This window comes from Lissotriton helveticus, assembly GCF_964261635.1.
Source record: "Lissotriton helveticus chromosome 1_1 unlocalized genomic scaffold, aLisHel1.1 SUPER_1_unloc_24, whole genome shotgun sequence".
Classification (NCBI taxonomy): domain Eukaryota; kingdom Metazoa; phylum Chordata; class Amphibia; order Caudata; family Salamandridae; genus Lissotriton; species Lissotriton helveticus.
In genome coordinates, this window is record NW_027611664.1 from 913,037 (window position 1) to 934,613 (window position 21,577).

General features: G+C 44.4%; 1 protein-coding gene across 1 annotated transcript in view; it reads right to left on the minus strand.

The window, feature by feature from the left end:
- Positions 1 to 696: 696 nt before the first annotated feature.
- LOC144805767 (uncharacterized) overlaps positions 697 to 21,577 on the minus strand; it is a 72,366-nt gene continuing 51,485 nt past the window's right edge. Inside the window, 2 exon segments of the mRNA XM_078672254.1 lie at positions 697 to 1,106; positions 1,108 to 3,257. Coding sequence (XP_078528380.1) covers positions 830 to 1,106; positions 1,108 to 3,257 — 2,427 coding nt within the window. The 3' untranslated portion in view covers positions 697 to 829.

Below are 21,577 nucleotides of genomic sequence, written 5' to 3' on the forward strand. Positions count from 1 at the left end.
GTTCTACCTTTATATTATTTTTGTGCAATCAATCTTTTTTTTCCATTTCTTTTGTGGAACAATCATGTCAAAATTCGGCTACATTAGCCATCAAAAAATCGTCATGCAAGAATGTAAAATGGTGATTTTGCCTAACTATCACACAACATGCGGCTCAGTGACTTTTATAAATGATTCCTCCTGAAGAGAAGCCGCGTGCTCACTCTGTCTATCACACAGCATGCAGGTTGGAGACTTTCATTAATAATCTGTATTTGCTGAACAGACACTGTGTGCTCGGCCTGGATATCACACAGCTGCAGCTCTGGGACCTTCATTATTGATCCTGCACTCTTCTGAAGTGTGCTCGGCCTGGCTATCACACAGCTGCAGCTCTGTGACCTTCATTATTTATTGATCCTGCACTCTTCTGAAGTGTGCTCGGCCTGGCTATCACACAGCTGCAGCTCTGTGTCCTTCATTATCGATCCTGCACTCTTCTGAAGTGTCCTCTGCCTGGCTATCACACAGCCGCAGCTCTGTGACCTTCATTATTGATCCTGCACTCTTCTGAAGTGTGCTCGGCCTGGATATCACACAGCTGGAGCTCTGCGACCGTCAATATTGATCCTGCACTCTTCTGAAGAGAGGCTGACGTCTTTGTAGCTTTGAAAGTTGACAAAAAAACCTCACACATTTACTGCAATGACATGGCTTTTCCCGTGTGTGTTCGCTGATCAGTACTTAATATTGAATATTCATAAAACCTACTTCAACATTCACTGCACTTGAATGATTCCGGTGCGTGTTTTCTGATGGCGTTTTGGACCTGATATATATATATCCATTGTCACACACCTTGCACTTGAATGGTTTTTACAGTGTGTATTCGCTGATATTTTCTTAATGTTGATGATTCACTAAAACTACTTCTACATTCATGGCAAAGATATGGTTTTTCCCTAGTGTGTGTTCTCTGATGCTGTTTTAGTTGTGATAATCAACTAAACATCTTCAAACATTCTCTGCAATTATATGGTTTTTCTCCTGTGTGTGTTCTTTGATGCTGCTTTCGGTCTGATAATCGACTAAAGCTCTTCAGACATTCACTGCACTTGAATGTTTTTTCCCGTGTGTGTTTGCTCATGAATCCTCAATGTTGAAAATTCACTAAAACTACTTCCAGATTCACTGAACTTGAATGATTTTTCCACTGTGTGAGTGCTCTGGTGCCGTTTTAGGCTTGATAAATATATAAAGCTCTTCCCACATCCATTGCACTTGAATGGGTTTTCCCCAGTGTGTGTTCTCTGATGCTGTTTTAGGCCTGACAATCGAATAAACCTCTTCTCACATTCACTGCACCGGTATGGTTTTTCCCCGGTGTGTGTTTTCTGATGCTGTTTTAGGTGTGATGATTGACAAAAGCTCTTCACACATTCACTGCACTTAAATGGTTTTTCCCCTGTGTGTGTTCGCTGATGAGTCCTCAATGATGAAGATTCACTAAAACTTCTTCCACATGCACTGCACTGGAATGGTTTTTCCCCTGTGTGTGTTCGCTGATGAATCCTTAATGTTGAAAATTGACTAAAACTACTTTCACATTCACTGCACAGGAATGATTTTTCCCCTGTGTGTGTTCTCTGATGAATCCTTAATGTTGCAGATTGACTAAAACTACTTTCACATTCACTGCACTGGAATGGTTTCCCCCCTGTGTGTGTTCTCTGATGAATCCTTAATGTTGATGAATTACTAAAACGTCTTCCACATTCACTGCACTTAAATGGTTTTTCCCCTGTGTGTGTTCTCTGATGAATCCTTAATGTTGATGAATTACTAAAACGGCTTCCACATTCACTGCACTTAAATGGTTTTTCCCCTGTGTGTGTTCGCTGATGTTTTCTTAATGTTGATGAATCACTAAAACTTCTTCCACATTCACTGCACTGGAATGGTTTTTCCCCAGTGTGTGTTCGCTGATGCTGTTTTAGGTGTGATATTTGATTAAACCTCTTCACACATTGAGTGCAATTATATGGTTTTTCTCCTGTGTGTGTTCTTAGGTGGCGTTTTAGGTCTGATAATCGACTAAATCGCTTCAAACATTCACTGCACTTGAATGTTTTTTTCCCTGTGTGTATTCGCTGATGAATCCTTACTGTTGAAGATTCACTAAAACTAGTTTCACATTCACTGCACTGGAATGGTTTTCCTCCTGTGTATGTTCTCTGATGCCGTTTTAGTCCCGATAAATATATAAAGCTCTTCCCACAATCATTGCAATTGAATGGCTTGTCCCCTGTGTGTGTTCGCAGATGTTTCCTTAATGTTGATGAATCACTAAAACTTCTTCCACATTCACTGCACTGGAATGGTTTTTCCCCAGTGTGTATTCGATGATGCAGTTTTAGGTGTGATAATTGATTAAACCTCTTCACACATTCAGTGCAATTATATGGTTTTTCTCCTGTGTGTGTTCTTAGGTGGCATTTTAGGTCTGATAATCGACTAAAGCGCTTCAAACATTCACTGCACTTGAATGGTTTTTCCCCTGTGTGTGTTCGCTGATGAATCCTTAATGTTGAAGATTCACTAAAACTACTTTCACATTCACTGCACTGGAATGGTTTCACCCCTGTGTGTGTTCGCTGATGCCGTTTTAGGCTTGATAAATATATAAAGCTCTTCCCACATTCATTGCAATTGATTGGTTTGTTCCCTGTGTGTGTTCGCAGATGTTTCTTTAATGTTGATGAATCACTAAAACTTCTTCCACATTCACTGCACTGGAATGGTTTTTCCCCAGTGTGTATTCTCTGATGCTGTTTTAGGTGTGATAATTGATTAAACCTCTTCACACATTCACTGCAATGGTATGTTTTTTCCCGTGTGTGTGTTTGCTGATGTGTTTGGAGTCCTGATACCTGGCTAAAGCTCTTCTCACATTCAGTGCAATGGTATGGTTTTTCCCCTGTGTGTGTTCGTTGATGTCTTTGTAGGCCTGATAACTGAATAAAGCTCTTTACACATACAGTGCATTTGAATTGTGTTTTCCCCGTGTGTGTTTGCTGATGGTGTTTTAATATTGATGACAAACTAAAGCCCTCACTGCATGTGTCTGAGACTTCTCTCTTGGTTAGTGTCTCTGGGTCTGGTATATACTTGTTTACATCCCTTGACTGTACTTCCTGAAGGGCCAACATGACTGATAAAGCACTTGTGCTATTCTTGCATTCCTTGTATGAGTCGTATTTTGCACATTTGTTTTCCGATTAAAGAATAAAGTGCAATGGTCACCAACTACTTTCCAATCTCATAACATGTGTAAGGCTTCTTCATGGGCGATTGTGTCTTTAGACTGGATAATGGTTCTCCATGCTTGCAGGTAAAGATTTATTTTCCTTCTGGTCAGGGAACACTGGGACAGTGCTCTTTATTTTAGACAGCAAAACCCCTATTTCATTTAACCTTCACTTGTCTGACTCCACTCCGTTGCGCTTTTCAATTTTTGCTGTGGATTGGTCTGAAACAGTTTGCCATACACCTCTAGCAATGAATGGTGGCCTGGTATTATTTAAGGAAGCAGAGCACTGCTGTAACCACCTCATACCAACCTCATGATCAAAGCTGTTATTGGACATGTTTACACAAGAGGAGGTTTATCAGTGTTGTCTTCATTTTCTAGAGGTTATTTCTTCGTTTTGAGGCATGGAGGTGCACAGCTGAGACTCGTGGAATCACTGAATTTCTCATGTCCCTTGTCCCTTCTTTCAGGATGTCTCAGTTTATGTTCGGGTTCGGCTGGCTCTGACGGGACTTATGTTTTCCGGACTACTGGAACTCAATATTTCAGACTTCGTCTTTGCAGATTTACAGTGTTATCTTCCTTATTTTGAAACATTTCATACAATCAAAGATTGCTTTCTGTCAGATGTAAAAAGATTTAAAATTACTTAAAGGGAAACATAACGGAATGTGCATACACAATTTTTCATTGATTGTATAAATATCTCTTGATTACCTTTTTGGAAACTTATGAAGGCATATTTAACCATACACAGAAATGTACATACAAGTTGCTTTGAATATGTCACATCTTACTTATTTCAGCAAAGGTGTTCATGTGTAAGTTAGTAAAAAAAAAGGGCGCTCGCATAACACTCATACACTAGTTACATCTTTAGGTAGATGCATATGGGCAAGGTTTTGTAAAACAAGAACAGCTCTTTGAGTAAGAGATGTGAGATGGATCAGGAAGACTCGAGACAGAAGGGTGGACATCAGGATGTTGTGCCATGAATCAAATATTGCTGCCTGGCTTCATCCACTGCACCCACAATATGCAGTAGAGCAGCAGTTTAATGATTGTATTTACTTTGTGGTTTTATTTCTCTAAAATATTTTTACGTTTGTCAGTATTATCCACCGGGGTGGGAGTTCCCCGAATGGACTAGGAGCTTGAGCTGGGCTGCTCTGTTGTATAGTTGTCCCACCTCTAACTTTAGAGCTTGAGATAGCACACCAGCCAGGCGGCCCACTAGTTGACAACTGTGGTGCATCAGCGTAGCAAGAGCACAGATGGCGGGCCAAAGCCTGTTAGCACCCTTTCACCCCTGGATCTTGCTCAGCACCCGAAATACTCTTAAACACATCTCTTAAGTCAAACTGCTCTGTCCATATATCCTACACCTCTGCTGCCCTCCATACAAGGTAGGGCCTGTTCTTAAATGCATTCACCTGCACCTCACATGCATAGACCTGCTTTCAACATTCCTTTTCCAGCACAAAACCTGCGAACAACATTTTCGAACCATGTAATTCCCATGAATTTTCAAGGGTCTCTCCTCCTACTCATGCTTTTCAACAACACCTGTACAAACCACTGTGGCCACATTTAATGGAACAATACTGAGGTGCGCTCAGTCGTTTCACAAGATGGAGACTGCACCAGAACAGCACACACTGCACATAAGATAAAGATAAAGTGCCTTCTGCGACTCTCACTCATGCCCGCCAATGACACAGTCCCTACACAGCTTTTACAAAGGACCAGATGCTTAGCATTGCTTTTCAAATACACACAAAATGCCATAGGCACAGCTCAACAATGTAAAATAAAAGTATTTCACAGTGTGAAATGCACCGCCAAATGATCCAAAGCGTGCTGCATGCCAACAAGGTTCTTTACTATCTCAACTGCGTTCTACAGCAGCAAAGTTTGCTGTCACCAAAGTGTTCTTCCTTTGAAAAAGGTGCTATGCATGTGGTATTTGTACAGCACAAACCTAACCTAAAAGCAGCTGAGCTCCCTACCGGTCAAAGGCAGGGACAGAGTCAACGAGTGCTGGGTGAGGCGGCTGGATAGTGGATTGTTACTGCATTGTGATCGAAGAGCCTGAAACTAGCAGCGTGTGTGCTAATTCCTCAGCAGCTTTCCCTCTATGACATGTAGAGCGGGTGGAGGCCAAGATCTCTCAGAAATAAAACATTTATATCTCAGTAATATTGAGAGATATAGTAGCGGAAAGTAGGATGCTGGCTTCCAATAACACAGCACTGAGCACTCCACCTCAACCAATCTTTAACGATTGTTTGAAGAACAGAGCAACAGGAAGGTGTTTTAAATGCCGACAATCAACCTTTCACCAGCTGCACACGGGGGACTGCATTGGCTAGATGAACGCTGTGCTCCCGCAACCGTTCAAGTCATGCATACAGGCGCTACAACATGTTAGCCAAGTGTCCTGGAACCCTCGATTCCATTTCACTCAATTTAACTACACACATTACAGTTAACTCTACCCCCACCGTATCAAGAGCGCGTTTCCTGATTCGACACCAGAGTGTCCGCGCTGTAAACTGGCTGACGCTGGCTTCTAACATATGGTGTGGGAGTGCCCACCACTACAGGTGTCATGGCTTAAGGTTACAGCCACCATAGCAGAACTCACAGACCATACACTGTCAACTACCCCTGAATCCTGCCTGCTGGGCCTTCACCCTAAAGCAAAGGGGGGCAAACACTTACACCGGTTCATAGACCTTGCATATGGACCTTTCAAGAGACAAATAGGAATGTCTTGGAAAGCGGCATCTGTGCCGGACACTAAGAGGAGGCTGCATACTCCCCTGCACTGTACACGAGCAGAGGACAACACACTACACATGCTACTCTCTATAGGAGTGGGGAGAAGGGGTGGGGGTGTGGGAAAGTAGGATCTGCTTTCATGGCTACCCCCACTTTTTGCTGGTGTCATACTGTTTTTCTCACTAGTCTGATTTTGATCCTGCTAATCAGGACCCCAGTCACTGGGCTTCCTCCCTATATTGGCTATGGTGAGTACCTTGGTACATTCCTAATTGGCTGCTGGGGTACCCTTGCACGTCCCTAGTATATGGTACTAGGTACCTAGGGCCTAGGTACTCCAGGGGACCCCCATGGGCTGCACCATGTGTTATGCCACCCGTAAGGGACCCTCCAAACTCTGACCACAGGCATGCCATTGCAGCCTGTGTGAGTTGTTGCATCTACAATTGTACCCACGTATGATGTATATCCTTCTGTTCATGTGATCTCAATTTCCCCGTCGATGGTGGGACCAGGAGCCGCGCTGGCAGATTGCATGGATTAGACATTATGTTGATCTACCCTTACGTGTTCCCGGCAGCCTCCTCCTTACATCCTACTTCCTTATAATGTATTGTTTTATTGACGAACGGTCTGCTATTAGGATTGGCCTGTTTTATAGTCCTCACCATCCTCCTTGCCGTGTGATCACCCATTACCTTAGCCCCCTCGCTGCCAGGCCTTTTGCCCCCCTTGTGCCACTTCCTTTTTTGGCTATTTGGGGGAGTTTGCGCTTAGGCACCCGTACCTTTTTGTCCACATAAATTAGCGTCCTTTTCTTCCAACATCCTTAGTATTCTAAAGGCACCCAGGGTTTGTGGATTCTCCTGGAGGGGAGAGAGAAATTAGGCAAAATACCACAAAAAAAAACTTTAATGGGAAAATAGTGCTGCAGAAGACAGCGTCAGTTTTTTCCCTGCAAATGGTATCAGCAAAGGGTCTGTGGTGTTAAAATAACCATCTTCCCAGCTTTCAGGAACAGGCAGACATTTGTCAGAAAACCAAAATTTTCTACACAGTTTTGGCATTTTACTAGGAAATAGCCTATTTTCATATTTTGTTGTGCTTTCAACCTCCTTCAAGTTAGTGGTAGAAATGGGTGTAAAACTAATAATGGCTCTCAGAAAGCTATAGATTTATGAAAAAAATACATAATTCTGAATTAAGCAGGAGGTCAATTGTGTAGATCCTTCAAGGTTTTCCTATAGAAAGTAACAGTTGAAATAAAAAAATATTGAATTTGAGTTCAAAACAACAGCCATTTGTGCCTACATATTCACCTGTAACTTCTTCAAACTATGCTAGATTTTTTAAAGCAATATACCGTTATATTCGCAGGACCCCTCTGGTAGCCGGGATATATCGGGCTTGTAGATCCACGAGGAACCCGAGATACCCAGAGCCAATAACTAAGCAGCACCTTTCAATGGGTGTTCATTGTGTACTGGGTATACTACAATTCATTTGGTAAGATATAAAGAGTGAATAATAGGTATCAAGGAAACCTATGTATTTCTCATATTGGGAACAAGATTTGGAGTTTAGAAGCAGTGGTTATTTGCACATCTCGGAATTTGTGCGTAGCAATGCCAGCATGTGAATTAGGGGGCATTTTTCAAAATGTCTTCTTTTTTACACGCTGTCTTACATTTGGAAGGCAGAAAGGTGTAGAAAAACAACTGGTAATAACACTTGTTCTACTATTCTGGGTTCCACTAAGTCTACCGATACAAACGGCACCTCACTCGTAGGCCTAGTGCCCGTGACAGATAATGGGTTAAAATGCAACATGGGCATTTTTTGAAACCTAGACACCCAGGGGAATCCAGGATGGGGGCACTTGTGTGGCTCTCACCAGGTTCTGTTACCCAGAATCCCTTGCAAACCTCAAACTTTGTAAAACAAAAAGAAATTTCCTCACATTTCTGTGATGGAAAGTTCTGGAATCTGTGGGGACCCACAAAATTGCAACCACCCAGTATTCCGCCAAGTCTCTCGATAAAATTGGTACCTGTGGGTAGGTTTAGTGCCCGCAACAGGAAACAGCCCAAAAACAAAATCAAAGTGGTCACATATTTTTTGGCAAGGAAAACTGACCCCTATTTTAGGTCTCGTGACCTATCAATGCGCGCAAGCACATTGAGGGAGCGAGAATTCAAGTGCTGAAAACAATCGTGAAACCAAGGGTTTCGTTCGTGCAGTTTTCTTAAAGTTCACGTGAATCACGTGAGCAAACAAGCACGCGCATTCACGGCCACACAGCACATCAAAGGGCTTCGCCCAGCGTGCGCTCTGCGGCTTCTCCTCCCCTAACACGCTGGCATTCACGGCCGCACAGCACATCAAAGGGCTTCGCCCAGCGTGCGCTCTGCGGCTTCTCCTCCCCTAACATGCTATCTCAGCTCTCCTGCCCAAATCCTGCTTCCCTCCGGCCACTCTCTAATTACCAACAGCCACCCAATCGCCCTACTACAGCAAGAAGGATGCACTGCATTCTACGAGACCTACTGGCAACGCCAGTGCTTGTTTTTACAGAGTTTTATATATCGCAAACTTGACCCGAATTGGGTATCAAAGCGCCTTAGATCGCTACAGTTGCATTACATGAGGACACATTCAGTTTTGCTAGTCACGGGTAGATTAAGTGATTTGCCCAGAATCACAGGATGTTCATCTGTCATTGCCGAGACTCGAACCCAGTTCCCCAGGTTCGAGGGCGACAGCCCTAGCCGTTAGGCCAACTCCTCTCCACTTTTTTCACAATGTGCCTACCTGTGCATTTTGGACCCTAGATCAGCCGGCACTTAGGGAAACATAGCAACAGGAAATTGCCCAAAACATACTGTGGAGACTTCAAAATTATCGATCACAAAAAGGCAAGGTTTTGCGAGGGACTCACTTGTGCTTTTGGTCACGGGCTTGGCGGCCATCTAGGGAATACACAACAAAACACTTGGAGGAGGGTCCAAGGGCAGGTTTATCGACCAACCAGGTACATGCCCCAAAACATAGCTATCACAACAAGAAATACCTGGGGGTCAAATACGTAAGTCAAACAGAATGGATCACAACACCAATACTACACAAATAACACCTGTGAGGACATTGTGCATGTTAAAGAATGCAGGCCAATTCAAGGCTCAAGAGCATATGGAGAAAATAGTTCCCATCAGAAGCCACACTGTACTGCCCTCTTTCTCATCATTTGAGTTCTCCTTACCCAGGAGACCGGCTGGTCTAATGTTACCGTAACCGATAAATGTGACAAGTGGGAGGTATATATAGTGCAAAAATTAAAGAGGCTCCTGAATAAAGCAGTGTATGGTGATGGTAGTGAAAAGTGAAAGATTGTCGTAAAATTAGGTAAATCGGGTAGAAAAGCAAAATTTATTAGTATCTCCCAATCCCTAAGGTTAAAAAGCAAGTGCAAGTGCGGGTTTGAAATAATAACCGTACTTGATGATGGTCAACATGTTTCTGCATTAAATAGAACCAAGTTTCCAATGCATTCGTCAGGACCTTGATAGACAACACTACTGCTTTGAATAAATAATGAAAAAATGTCACCTGAAAGTCCCAGGTGTGTACTCAACCGTGTACTGTTATCGCGTTGTATCACACGGTATTGGATCCAGACAGAAAGACAAACAGACAAAGACAAAAAACATAAATGAATCATATTCTCGTTGTGTTTTTTTTACAATAAAAACCACAGTGTGATGAAGACACATTCACAGCTACTCGGACAAAACGTTCCAAAGTGCACTCACCCATAAATGATGGTTGAGAGGCTTCACCCCCCCCTGGCTACAGCTCAGGTTTGAGGAGCACCGCTCTAAAAATAATTATGAAATTACTTTTAGAATTGGATTAACATAGAGTTAAAAGAAAGGTTTACACGGAGGTTTAAAGATGGCCTTTTTGGATACTCCATCAACATTTACGCTGATTATATGTGGGTGCCCCGCCAGTACTATACCCCGGCGGTCGAACTAATAGCTAAAAAGGAATTGTACCGCAGAAATATTCCGCTTGTATACATGTAGGCAAACTCAGATGGAGGAGTTCAAGTTTAGTGGCAGCGCAGGATGCGTGTTTGCTGTTAAGGGCTGACGCTGCTTTTCATGCGCGTGTTGTTATCAGACTAGCTGGGTGTGCGCTGGCAAGCGAGTGCGAGGCGGCCGCTTACCTATCTAGGGAAACCTACCAAACCCAGACATTTCTTAAAAACTAGACACCCGGGAGAGTCCAGGGAGGGGTGACTTGAGTGGATTCCCCAATGTTTTCTTACCAAGAATCCCCTAGAAATCTCCAATTTTGCTAATAAAATTATATTATCTTCACATTTCCGTTTCAGAGCACCATGCCGGCACAAATTTCCTACCACCCAGCGTTCCCTTTAAAAAATAAAAATGACACCTCACTTGTTTGGGTGTCCAATGCAGAATCGCCTAAACAAATGTAAAAAAATATATGGTGCTTAGAGCTCACAGTGCTAATTCCTCAATCTCTACGTTTTTGGCCTTTCCCAGTCGCAGACCCTTGGCCACCCAAACAAGTGAGGCATCATTTTTTTTCAGGAGAACGAGGGGAACGTCAGGTGGTAGGCAAATTCTGCCAGCATGGTGTACCCACACAGAACTGTGAGAAATTTTTTATTTTTTTGCAGCGATCCCCAAGCTGAGATCCACTCGATTCTCCCCTTTTCAATGATACCTCTCCTGTCTGCCTACGTGCTCGGGGTGAGATAGCCCCAGGAGCATGTAGGCAGTGAAAGTGAAATGAGGCGATCGGCAAATTTCACTTTCACTGTTGTGACGTCAGCACGCCATGCGTGCTGATTGTCAGTACACTGAAAAAAAGTGCTTTGGGCAGCTCGGAAAGCTCTTCACCAGATCTCAAGGCTGTTTGCAGCAGAAAGATTTCAAAATAGTGGGCTTTGGATGTAACAGTTACTTCCTTGGCAACGGAGCGCCACAACCTTGGACGTAACCGTTACGTCCAAGGCATGGAAGGAGTTAGTAGATCTTGCTCTGACACTGATGTAACTGGCAATGCTCCCCAACCATGATGTGCTCTACATATGGGCCAAATATTATGTAATTGATGTTCCCTGCAACCTGTATCGCTCAAGGAGTTTCCACTTGTTGATGTTTTACAAGAATAAAAAATGCAATCAAATATTTATGAGATAATGAGATGCAAACATACCTCCATTCTGCACACCCTGGGACTAGACTGCTGGAAAGAGATCGATGGGAAATGAGAAAGGTTTGGAGGTGATCAAATCAACAAAACATTACCTGAAAGAACAAATAAAAAAAATTAGTAAGGAGAAGATAGATGGATATTAGAAATGACAATAGGGACAAGCAAGAGAATGAAATAAACTCACTAGCCCTGTGATTTTGTACAGAGCAAAAAAAATAAAAAATGTTTTAAAAGTTTGCAAAACACTGGAAAATAAACATAATTTAGAACCCATAGAAACTGAAAACAGAAAAGCCTATGCATCTTATTTTCAATGTGCATTATCAGAGAAGAGGACTTGCTGCATACACGGAAGGATTATCAACGATACCTAGTGTGTCATGACGTTGCACTAGGTGCAGTTTTCTGTAGTCATGCCTTCCAATGGGCTCTGGGCAGTGCAGTCTTTTTGTAACTGCGTTTAACTTGGATGCTGATAAAGCTAGGAATGAAATGCTTAATACACGAGACTTTCTGAATCTTTACACTTAGGAAAATCTAAATTTTGAGCATGCATACAACACATAATGTGAAGTGTGCATTTGGATTAGAACAAACAGAAGAGCAAAAGGGAGAGAAAGAAGCAAATTGGTTGCGGCATGAGGCAGGGATGTCCCCTTTCACCCATACTCTTCCTGGCAGCACCAGAGACCCTCACATTCACTCTATACTGCTCAGAAGACATTTGGGGAACTGAAACCAAAGCTGACAACCTGAAAATTAAGCTGTATGCGGACAACATACTCCTCCCTTTACCCTCTCCAGAACGTTTGCTGCCAGCGCCGATGTTACCATATGAGTCTCACCCTTGATGGTCTATACAACGAGGGAAGCCCTCCTTACACATCCATTTTGGTAAATTGCCACCAAGATGAAATATTACGAGTATTGATTACTGCTAATTTTCCAACGATGATCAAAGACAATATGACTGCACTGACTGATCAAATGCACATAGAGTTCACTAAATGGATCAAACTGCAATTGTCGCTGTGGGGGACGAGTCCAAACTGTGAACATGGTGGTAGCCCAATGTTTAAGTACATTTTCAGCATGCTGCCTATACTGGTCCCGGCATCAGAACTAGGCCTAATAGACGCAGCCATTAAAACATACTTCCGGCAAGTTGAGACACGCGGACTGGACATGTCCGCTACTTCAGGCGGACTGAGACTTCCAAAGATGGAAATATATCATATGGCGCACCAGCTCTCACATCAAGCATATCATTCTGCCACAGATCTGGAACGCATCAATTGGGTACTCCTGAAACAACAACTCTGGGTGGTCAAGGGGACCGCAGGTGGTATATCTGCATCATCCCTCACAGATACCTCAAACAGAACTGCTTTGTGGGCCTAGCGCTGCAGAAGCGATGAAGGAGGAAATCTTTGCCACCATGTACTCCACCTTTGGTGGGGGTGCTGGTTTGTTTCCTTCTTTCCCTGTTTCTCTCACAGATCGAGATCATAGACCCAGAAGGTCACTACGTAATATTAACAGGTAAACTGGATGGCAAAGATATAGCCTGTGTGAATATTTATGCCCCCAATGTGGGCCAAACTATCATTCCTTTTCTCCCTAATTTTCTGTTCACCCGAATACATCATTACCCTATGTTACTTGGAGGAGATTTTAACTTCATGGCTGGTGTACCTTTAGATAGATCACACCCCCACTGCTCACATCCCCACTACATAAAACTGCCCACGCATTTCGATATTGGATTAACGATTGAGGATTTGTTGATACCTGGAGAACCTTAACTTCGAAAGGCGGCTTCGATTCTTATTACTTGGGTACACACAAGCTATCAGTACACTTAAATGCTTTCTTATGCTCGGCTAGCGTACATGCAAGAGCTAGAAGGGTTGAATATCTGGTGAAAAATACTGCGACCACCATCCGTTATTACTGATTCTGGCCTGGGCGCTGTCCAGACACCGCACCGCGACATGGAAGCTCAATACTGCGAAGCTGATGACCTAGTCTTCAGATCTACCCTAGGGAACGGGATCAGTTATTACTTTAATGAAAATACGTGTACGACTTCCTCCCCACTAGCGGAGTGGGAGGCATTCAACATAGCGGTACGTGGTCACAGAACCTCAACAGTAGTAGGGACTCGGTCCCAGCGTCACACTGAGATCATACACTTGGAGCACCTCTTAATCAAACCGGATCTACCGACAGAGGGAGAACAGGTGCTGCATGACAGACTGAGAGCAGAAAGCGAAAAACTCCTAAAACTAGTGGAGAGACTCACGGCATACGAATAGTGAGCATATATAAAACTAGGGCACACATAGAATGTTATAAATCCAGCAGATTACTAGTGTGGATGCTCAATCTTGATAGACAGGGTTCCCAAATATTGCAGATACACAACAAGGGGAGGGTGACCAGCGTTATAGGTAAGCCGAGATTAATACGGCCTTTGCTGTCTATTATTCTGACATCTATGGGTGCTTTGATGTGGACCCAACCCAGCCAGTGCAGAATTATGTTCTATCGGCAAGTACGAAGCAAATGACACAGGTAGCGGCTGCATCCCTAGGAAGTGACATCACAATCCAGGAGGTGAGGGGGCGGTTAAAGCCCTGGGCAAGGTACCAGGCTCAGTTGGCTTGACCCTGGAATTTTATGCATCTTGTGCAAACGCGCTTCCCCCAATCTTGACTACACTGTATAATGCAGCAAAAACAGTGGTGGAACTACCACCAATGAAGGGAAAGTCCCTGTTTGTTCCACTCCACAAAAAGGGTAGAGTGATAAGATACCATCCTATAGACTGCTCTCCATATTAAATGTAGATTATAAACTACTTAGTAAATTGTTGGTGACTGGGCAACCATACAGGTGATCTTATTCACATGGATCAAATGGGTTTTATACCTAAACACAGTTTGATCCCTAACATTCACCTAATGCTCCATACCCTATTAGTGGACTATCCTAGAGCACTAGTGATCAACACTGACACAGAGACAGCATGTGACTATTGGCGCTGAGACTTTCTTGATGCTACTCTGGCCAGCATGGGACTGGGGAATGGCTTCCTCACCTGGACACGTTTGCTATATTTGCCCCTGATGTCTCCGGTCCGAAATGGGGTGTGATATCAGCACCCTGTAGGGTAGAGGCTGATGCCACACAGGGTTGCCGGCTGTCGCCAGTGCCGTTTGCCTTGGCTGTTGAGACCCTGGCCCTGACACTCTGCACCATCCATCATTATCGAGGAATAGTGATTGACAACCACCCCATCTATATCCCCCTATATGGAGAGGATCTATAAGTGTACCGGCGTGGGGAACACGCAAATGTGGATCACGCATTTAGAGCTTTGGATGATTTTAGCCAGACGTCGAGAGTCCAGGTGAATTGGGATAAGTCAAATGCATTCCCGATACATGCTCTGACACCAGCCACTATTCTGCCAGAAATCGGGGAGGATCTCTGCTCGGAACCAGTCACATTATGCTTCCTGGGCATTCATATTTACTACAACTTGGCCGATCTTGAGCAATCTTCAACTGGCACTGATTTTTGCAGACATCCATAAATTTCTGGCTAATACTTCCTCTATCAGTCGCAGGCAGGGTGATACTGTGAAGGTGGTTTTCCTTCCCAGTCTCTTTCATTACTTTGCAGCTCGCCCAAATTGGCTCACAAAATCCATCTTTTGGGAGATTAACAGCCTATTGATATACCTCATATAAGGCACAGGATGTCGTAGACTGGCATTAATCAAACTACGGCTCCCCACTGATGGAGGTGGGTTAGCGGTCCCTGACTTGGAGCTTTATTGTCTGGCGGCGCACCTGAAATGGGCAGCTTACTGACGACATTGTCGATGGGGGAGAGGGGCGTGATAGAGACTGGCGTACACTTTCTCTACGCCAGTACCATGCTATGGGCCAGATTGATTAGCCCTAATGCTCAAACAAGCGTTAAATATCTGGTCTTTTGCTGGACATCCTGCAATTTCAATGGGCCTGGGTCTCGCAGCGAACACAAATGAGGGTTCCGTGTGTGAAGTACCTTACACTGTCGGCATTACTACAACTCTCGCATGAGGGATATTGGTCTAGGTTGTTGGAGAAAAAGGGTATAAAAGTGCTATGGAGTGGGTAACAGGTGGAAAACTAAGGAACTTTGTGATACTCGCAAACAAATATACTCTACCCTCCCACCACTATTCACTGTATGGGTCAGTGGCGGCAAACATGCGGAGGCCATGGGGGAGGACAGGCAAGAACCACCGGAACAGAGGGGTAGAAACCATGTGGAAATAACGCCAATCGACAAGGTGGGGGGGCGGGGTGGGGGCAGAGATCTGAGAAGTTCCAGAAGAGCCAGTTGTTACACAGCTGTAGAAGGCCCAGCGGATCCTTGCATCTGTAACACTATTCAAAGCATCACATAACAAAATTTCATAACAGAACACCAACAAGACCAATGTCTGTACACTGCCGTATTACATCATATAACAATAAACAGTAAAGGCATCCTATCTGCAGAGGCTACACATCTTCGCCCCTTTTTAACACCACACACAGACATACACATACATACACAGACACACACAGAACCACAGAGACACTACCACACACAAAACAGGACAATAAATCAACCAAGAGAACCAGAAAAAAGCAATACCCAAGGTAAATATGAAAAACTAACCAGATGCCACTCAACATGTAAGAAGAGCGCATCTTTTAGGCACTTTGATAACACGAGAACTCCTTCTTAACCAAGAACTCTGCAGCATTCCCTGCAACAGACACTTGTTTGTCACTTACATGTTTTTGACTTTCATTCTCACATTTTCCATGTCTAGCCACTCTTGTCATATTTCACCATTGTCCATTCGAACCACGAACAGCATTGCCTCTAACCTTGATGACTCTAACAGGATCTCTAGATTTCGAAGATGCATTTCTTAGCAAAATGGTGTCTTCCTGACACGTGCCAAATCAATCATTGCGATTTTGACCTCCTGGACATATTTTTCCTTACACCTCACGTCCCTTTCACACCGAGCAACACTGTTTGCCACTCAATTTCCCGGCATCATCACTTGCTGTAGACATTCATCACAGCCTTGACCCATCAACTTCAGAAAGGACACAACGAGGTCACCTCTTTCCTCCCCCTCATGAGTGTAAACGGTGCTTTACCAGATATCAAAAGAGGGACACAACGAGGACACCACTTTTCTCTCCGTCATGAGTTTAAAAGTTGATTTACCAGAGATCAAATGAGGGAAGCACAGGGAACACCTCTTTTCTTCAAGTTATGAATTGAAAAGTTGCTTTACCAGAGATCAAATGAGGTAAACACAGGGGGCACCTCTTTTCTCCACGTCATGAGATTAAAAGGTGCTTTATCAGAGATCAAATGAGGGACACAACAAAGACACCTCTTTTCTCCCTCTCATGAGTGTAAAATGTGCTTTACCAGAGATCGAGTGAGGTGTACAGCTATAATCCCACCCTAAATCGCTGGTTGTTACTTCACAGTCAACTCTAGATGTCACCGCGCTCTGGATACACTCCACTAGAAACCTGTTGAATCTCTCCACTTTTAGTTGGCCTGAGGGTGGTACAATGGCGTGCATAAATGTTTCACTACACATTTGCCTAAAATCTCTGTCATGGTGGAAGAAGTAAATTGAACTCCATTGTCAGTGAGCAGCTCCTCGGGAGTGCCTTCTTTAGCAAACACTTCACAAACAAAAGGAATCACAGAGTTTGTGTTGGGTTCGGCTACACCACGTACTTCCACCCACCTGGAAAGATGATCCATCATGACAATAAAGTGTCTCATAATGGAAGGTAATACATGAAAAGGGTCGGGAAAAAAAATCAACCACAACTCTCTGCCACACCTTACCAGGACATGAAACAGGCACAGCAGTAGGCACAGAGGTCACCAAATGTTTATCACTCAAACAGCATGGTGCACAATTTCTCACTAATCCTTCTACCTCCACATCCACTCCAGGGCACCAGAAATCATTTCTTATCCTACGCTTAGTGGCGCTCATACCCAGGTGGCCTACATGAGCTGTCTTCAAAATCTTTTGGTGGTAACATCCTGGGGGAATTAACTTATCACCTCTTACCAACGATCCTCCTTGCAAAGATAACTCATCCGCCACCTTGCAATAAGATTGCAAAGAATTCTCCAAAGTTTTTTCCCTCTGCCCCCCAAATTTCCCAAAATTCATGACCTTGGTCAATACAGTATCCTCCCTCAACCGATCACACAATTCCATTAATTTGGAACAAATGACCAAATCTTCAACTTATGCAATGATACATGCCTCAATTTCTTCCTGTAAATCTACTGAACACAAATCTAATGGTAACCAAGACAGAAAGTCCACTCTAATGTTCTTTCCTTCTGTAATATGAATCACACTATAACTCCAATAATTTGATAGATAATCTGGCTGAGGATCTTAATTTGGATCCTAGACAAAATACCAACGAGTGGTCTGTGATCGGTCCTCAAGCTAAATTTTCTCCCCAAGAGATATGGCTTACACTTGCCGACACCCCAAACGCATTCCAACACATCACTTTCTATTACAGAATATTGTGTTTCCAAATCTTTCATGCTTCTGGAAGCAAACCCTACAGAAACTTCTGTCCCATCCATTACTTGTAGCAAAAAAACTCAATGCCATATTGTAGGAAACTGGCTATATATATATACTACACAAAAATGAGGTATAGTTTGTATAGAGACCAAGTGAACCCAGAGGTAGGCAGAGGTTAAGGTTAGATAGAACCTTACTCTCTAAAGTGGTAGCTTGGTCGAGCAGTAAGGCAGTATCAGAGGACAGTGTTAAGCATTTGATGTACACACGCAGTCAGCAAATGACAAATAAACATGGCACAGGTATGCATTAAATACTTTTCAGTAATAAGTTACTAGATATAGAACAGTTTGAAAATGCAATATAAATTGTACTTTGTTTGATTTACAGGGTATGCAGGAAAACAGAAGGATGCAACAGTTAGCAAATACAGTACATTGAAATGAATATGCTTTTTCAGTAAATTACAGGTAAGTTACTTTCTACGTTGCTTTTCTTACTCAGTGCTGGATACCTAGATTCAGCACTGGGACATTTCCTGGAAACAGGTACATAAATACGTTTTGGTTATTCACATGATTTTTAAAGAATATTTTTAGGTTTCAAAACTCCACACTTAGAAACTTTTTTGAGAAAAAGTGTCAATGTTATCCTATGGAGAGAAAACAGGTTAACAGTCCATAGGTAAGTAATCGACTGTGGGAATTAAGGTTCTGGGGTCAGACGCAGGGGTCCCCCATGGTCAGTGTTGCACTGTTGTTACACCCTCGGCACTGTGGCGGCGGGGTGCAGAGTGTTGAGGCCCACTGTTATCCAAAGGGGGACAGGGGGTCTCCGGTTGGTAGCTGCTGGCAAGCAGGTCACTGGGTTGTGAGAGCAAAGCTCCTGGGGTTAAGGTCAAGGCAAATGGGGAAACAAAGTAGCACAAAAGGTGCACCCTCAGCGGCACTGGGGCGGCCGGGTGCAGAGTGCTGATTCGACGTTGGGCGCCCTGTTTTTTTCTATGGAGAACCTCAGGCAGGGAGACGAAGGGCTTCTGGGTGCGACCACCACTGGGAGAGGTACGTTGGGAAGTTAAGGATTGGTTAAGCACCGTCGGTTTGGGCACACACGGCCGCGGGGCGTCGGGTGCAGGGGTGACTTCTGGGGTCGGATCTTCTTACCAGCTCCTGGTCGCGTTTAAGGGGGCCTTCTGGATTTAGGCTGCATTTGTCAGCTGGAGGCTTGAGGCAGATCAGGGGTCACCGGATCTCGGGTCAGGATCACCGGGGTGACCTCCTTGTGGTATATTTCCACTCGAGTCCGGGCCTGGTTCGGCGGGTGCAGAGTGGGCTGTATTTACGGTCCATGACTGCTGCCAGGGGTTGCTGTTTGAACAAGTCCAGTGTTCACGGGAGATTCAGTCTTTGAAGTGTAGGCAGGCAGGTCCTCCATGGTTTTGAGGTTGCTGGCTGCAAGACACACCAGGATTTTGCAGGAGCAGGTTCGAGGGGAGACAGGCCTGTAGGACTGGGGCAAGTTAGTGGGCGCTGTCCTCTTGTTAGCTCTGCACGGCTCTTCGGTCCTTCTTCTTATCTTCTTTTCTTGTCGTTTCTGGATCTGAGGTAGCGAGGTTCAGGGTGCCCCCTTAATACTAGATTTAGGGATATTACAGGTGGGTAAAGGGCATGGACCATTGGGTCCATTCCCTGGGGTGGGTACACCCCCTATTATGCCACTCTCCAGTGGGAGGGCGGCTGGAGTCTGTCCCTGGTTGGCTGGGTCCCCCATCCTCAAGATGTCGGGGACTCGAGGCTGTGCTTCAACCCCCTTCCCCCACCTGAGACGTGGAGTTGGCAACACCCCTCTTCCTCACTTGTTTTTCCCGCCCAAAGTGGGAGGTAGAACCACTAGGGACCAGTTGCTGAAAGCAGCAAATTGTCTGGAGAGCTCACAAAGGCGGTATGCCTTTGAATCTTCTCCTTCGTGAACCCTGCCCATCCTGGGGGAGGAGGCTTGGTACCTCGTCCCAGGATGTGCATTGTTTCAGGTCCCCGAGAGCAGCAAGCTCTCGACCCAGGGGTCCCGAAACATGTCAATTGGTGGCAGCCTAAGCAGCCACTCAGTCAGGTCACTAGGAGTTGGTCGAGTTTTAGGGGCATCTCTAGGATTCCCTCTTTGGTGCATTTTACATTAAATCCCACACTGGTATCAGTGTGGGTTTTATATGCTGAGAAGTTTGGTACCCCCTGGAAGAGTGACAGAGAAAATCTCTGCACCCGAAGCTTAAGGCTCAATGGAGCACAGTGTGTCCAACCTTATGTCAGGGCAAAGCATGTCCTTTTAGAAGACCCCTCACTCACCAACCTGGTTGGTGACATGCTTCATCATCGGGGTCCCACCCCGTAGGCCGAGTGCCAACAGGGTGTGCTGCGACACCTGATTACAGTGGAGCGGGTTTTCTTTTTCTTTTATATGTGCAATGATTCTAAAAAGTGACTAGGTGGATTAAGAAGGGAACAATACTACTCACTGCAAGACTTTATTCTTGAGTGATTGCACCCTGATAAAATTACAGTGTGACACCCGTGTCTAATTAGGTAGACTTTGATGTCTAAGACATGTAGTGTTTAGTTAAAATAGCGACGTGTGCTATGTGATTTTAAAATTAGGTCTACATGTTTCAACCATCTTGCAATTGTGGGTTTTCGTCAGGACCGAAGGAAGTGATCTGGGTGGTACGCACACGCTAAGGTGCGTCCAGTCCTCGATCACGTGAGAATATATGGCCCACAATATTATGGACCTACACAAAAATACAAAAGTCTTCTCCCCACTCCGGAAGAAAAACTGAGACAGCGGTGTAAGCCGCTACATGGGTGTCCGGGTTCCAAGAGAAATGCTCACGTCACTTCCACGGGGTGTACCGAACTGGAACCAAGTAGGTTTTCGGTCCGATTAGCAGAAGCCATGAGTTACGTGAGCATTTCTCTTGGAACCCGGACACCCATGTAGCAGCTTACACCGCTGTGTCAGTTTTTCTTCCGGAGTGGGGAGAAGACTTTTGTATTTTTGTGTAGGTTCATAATTTTGTGGGCCATATATTCTCACGTGATCGAGGACTGGACGCACCTTAGCGTGTGCGTACCACCCAGATCACTTCCTTCGGTCCTGACGAAAACCCACAATTGCAAGATGGTTGAAACATGTAGACCTAATTTTAAAATCACATAGCACACGTCACTATTTTAACTAAACACTACACGTCTTAGACATCAAAGTCTACCTAATTAGACACGGGTGTCACACTGTAATTTTATCAGGGTGCAATCACTCAAGAATAAAGTCTTGCAGTGAGTAGTATTGTTCCCTTCTTAATCCACCTAGTCACTTTTTAGAATCATTGCACATATAAAAGAAAAAGAAAACCCGCTCCACTGTAATCAGGTGTCGCAGCACACCCTGTTGGCACTCGGCCTATGGGGTGGGACCCCGATGATGAAGCATGTCACCAACCAGGTTGGTGAGTGAGGGGTCTTCTAAAAGGACATGCTTTGCCCTGACATAAGGTTGGACACACTGTGCTCCATTGAGCCTTAAGCTCCGGGTGCAGAGAGTTTCTCTGTCAC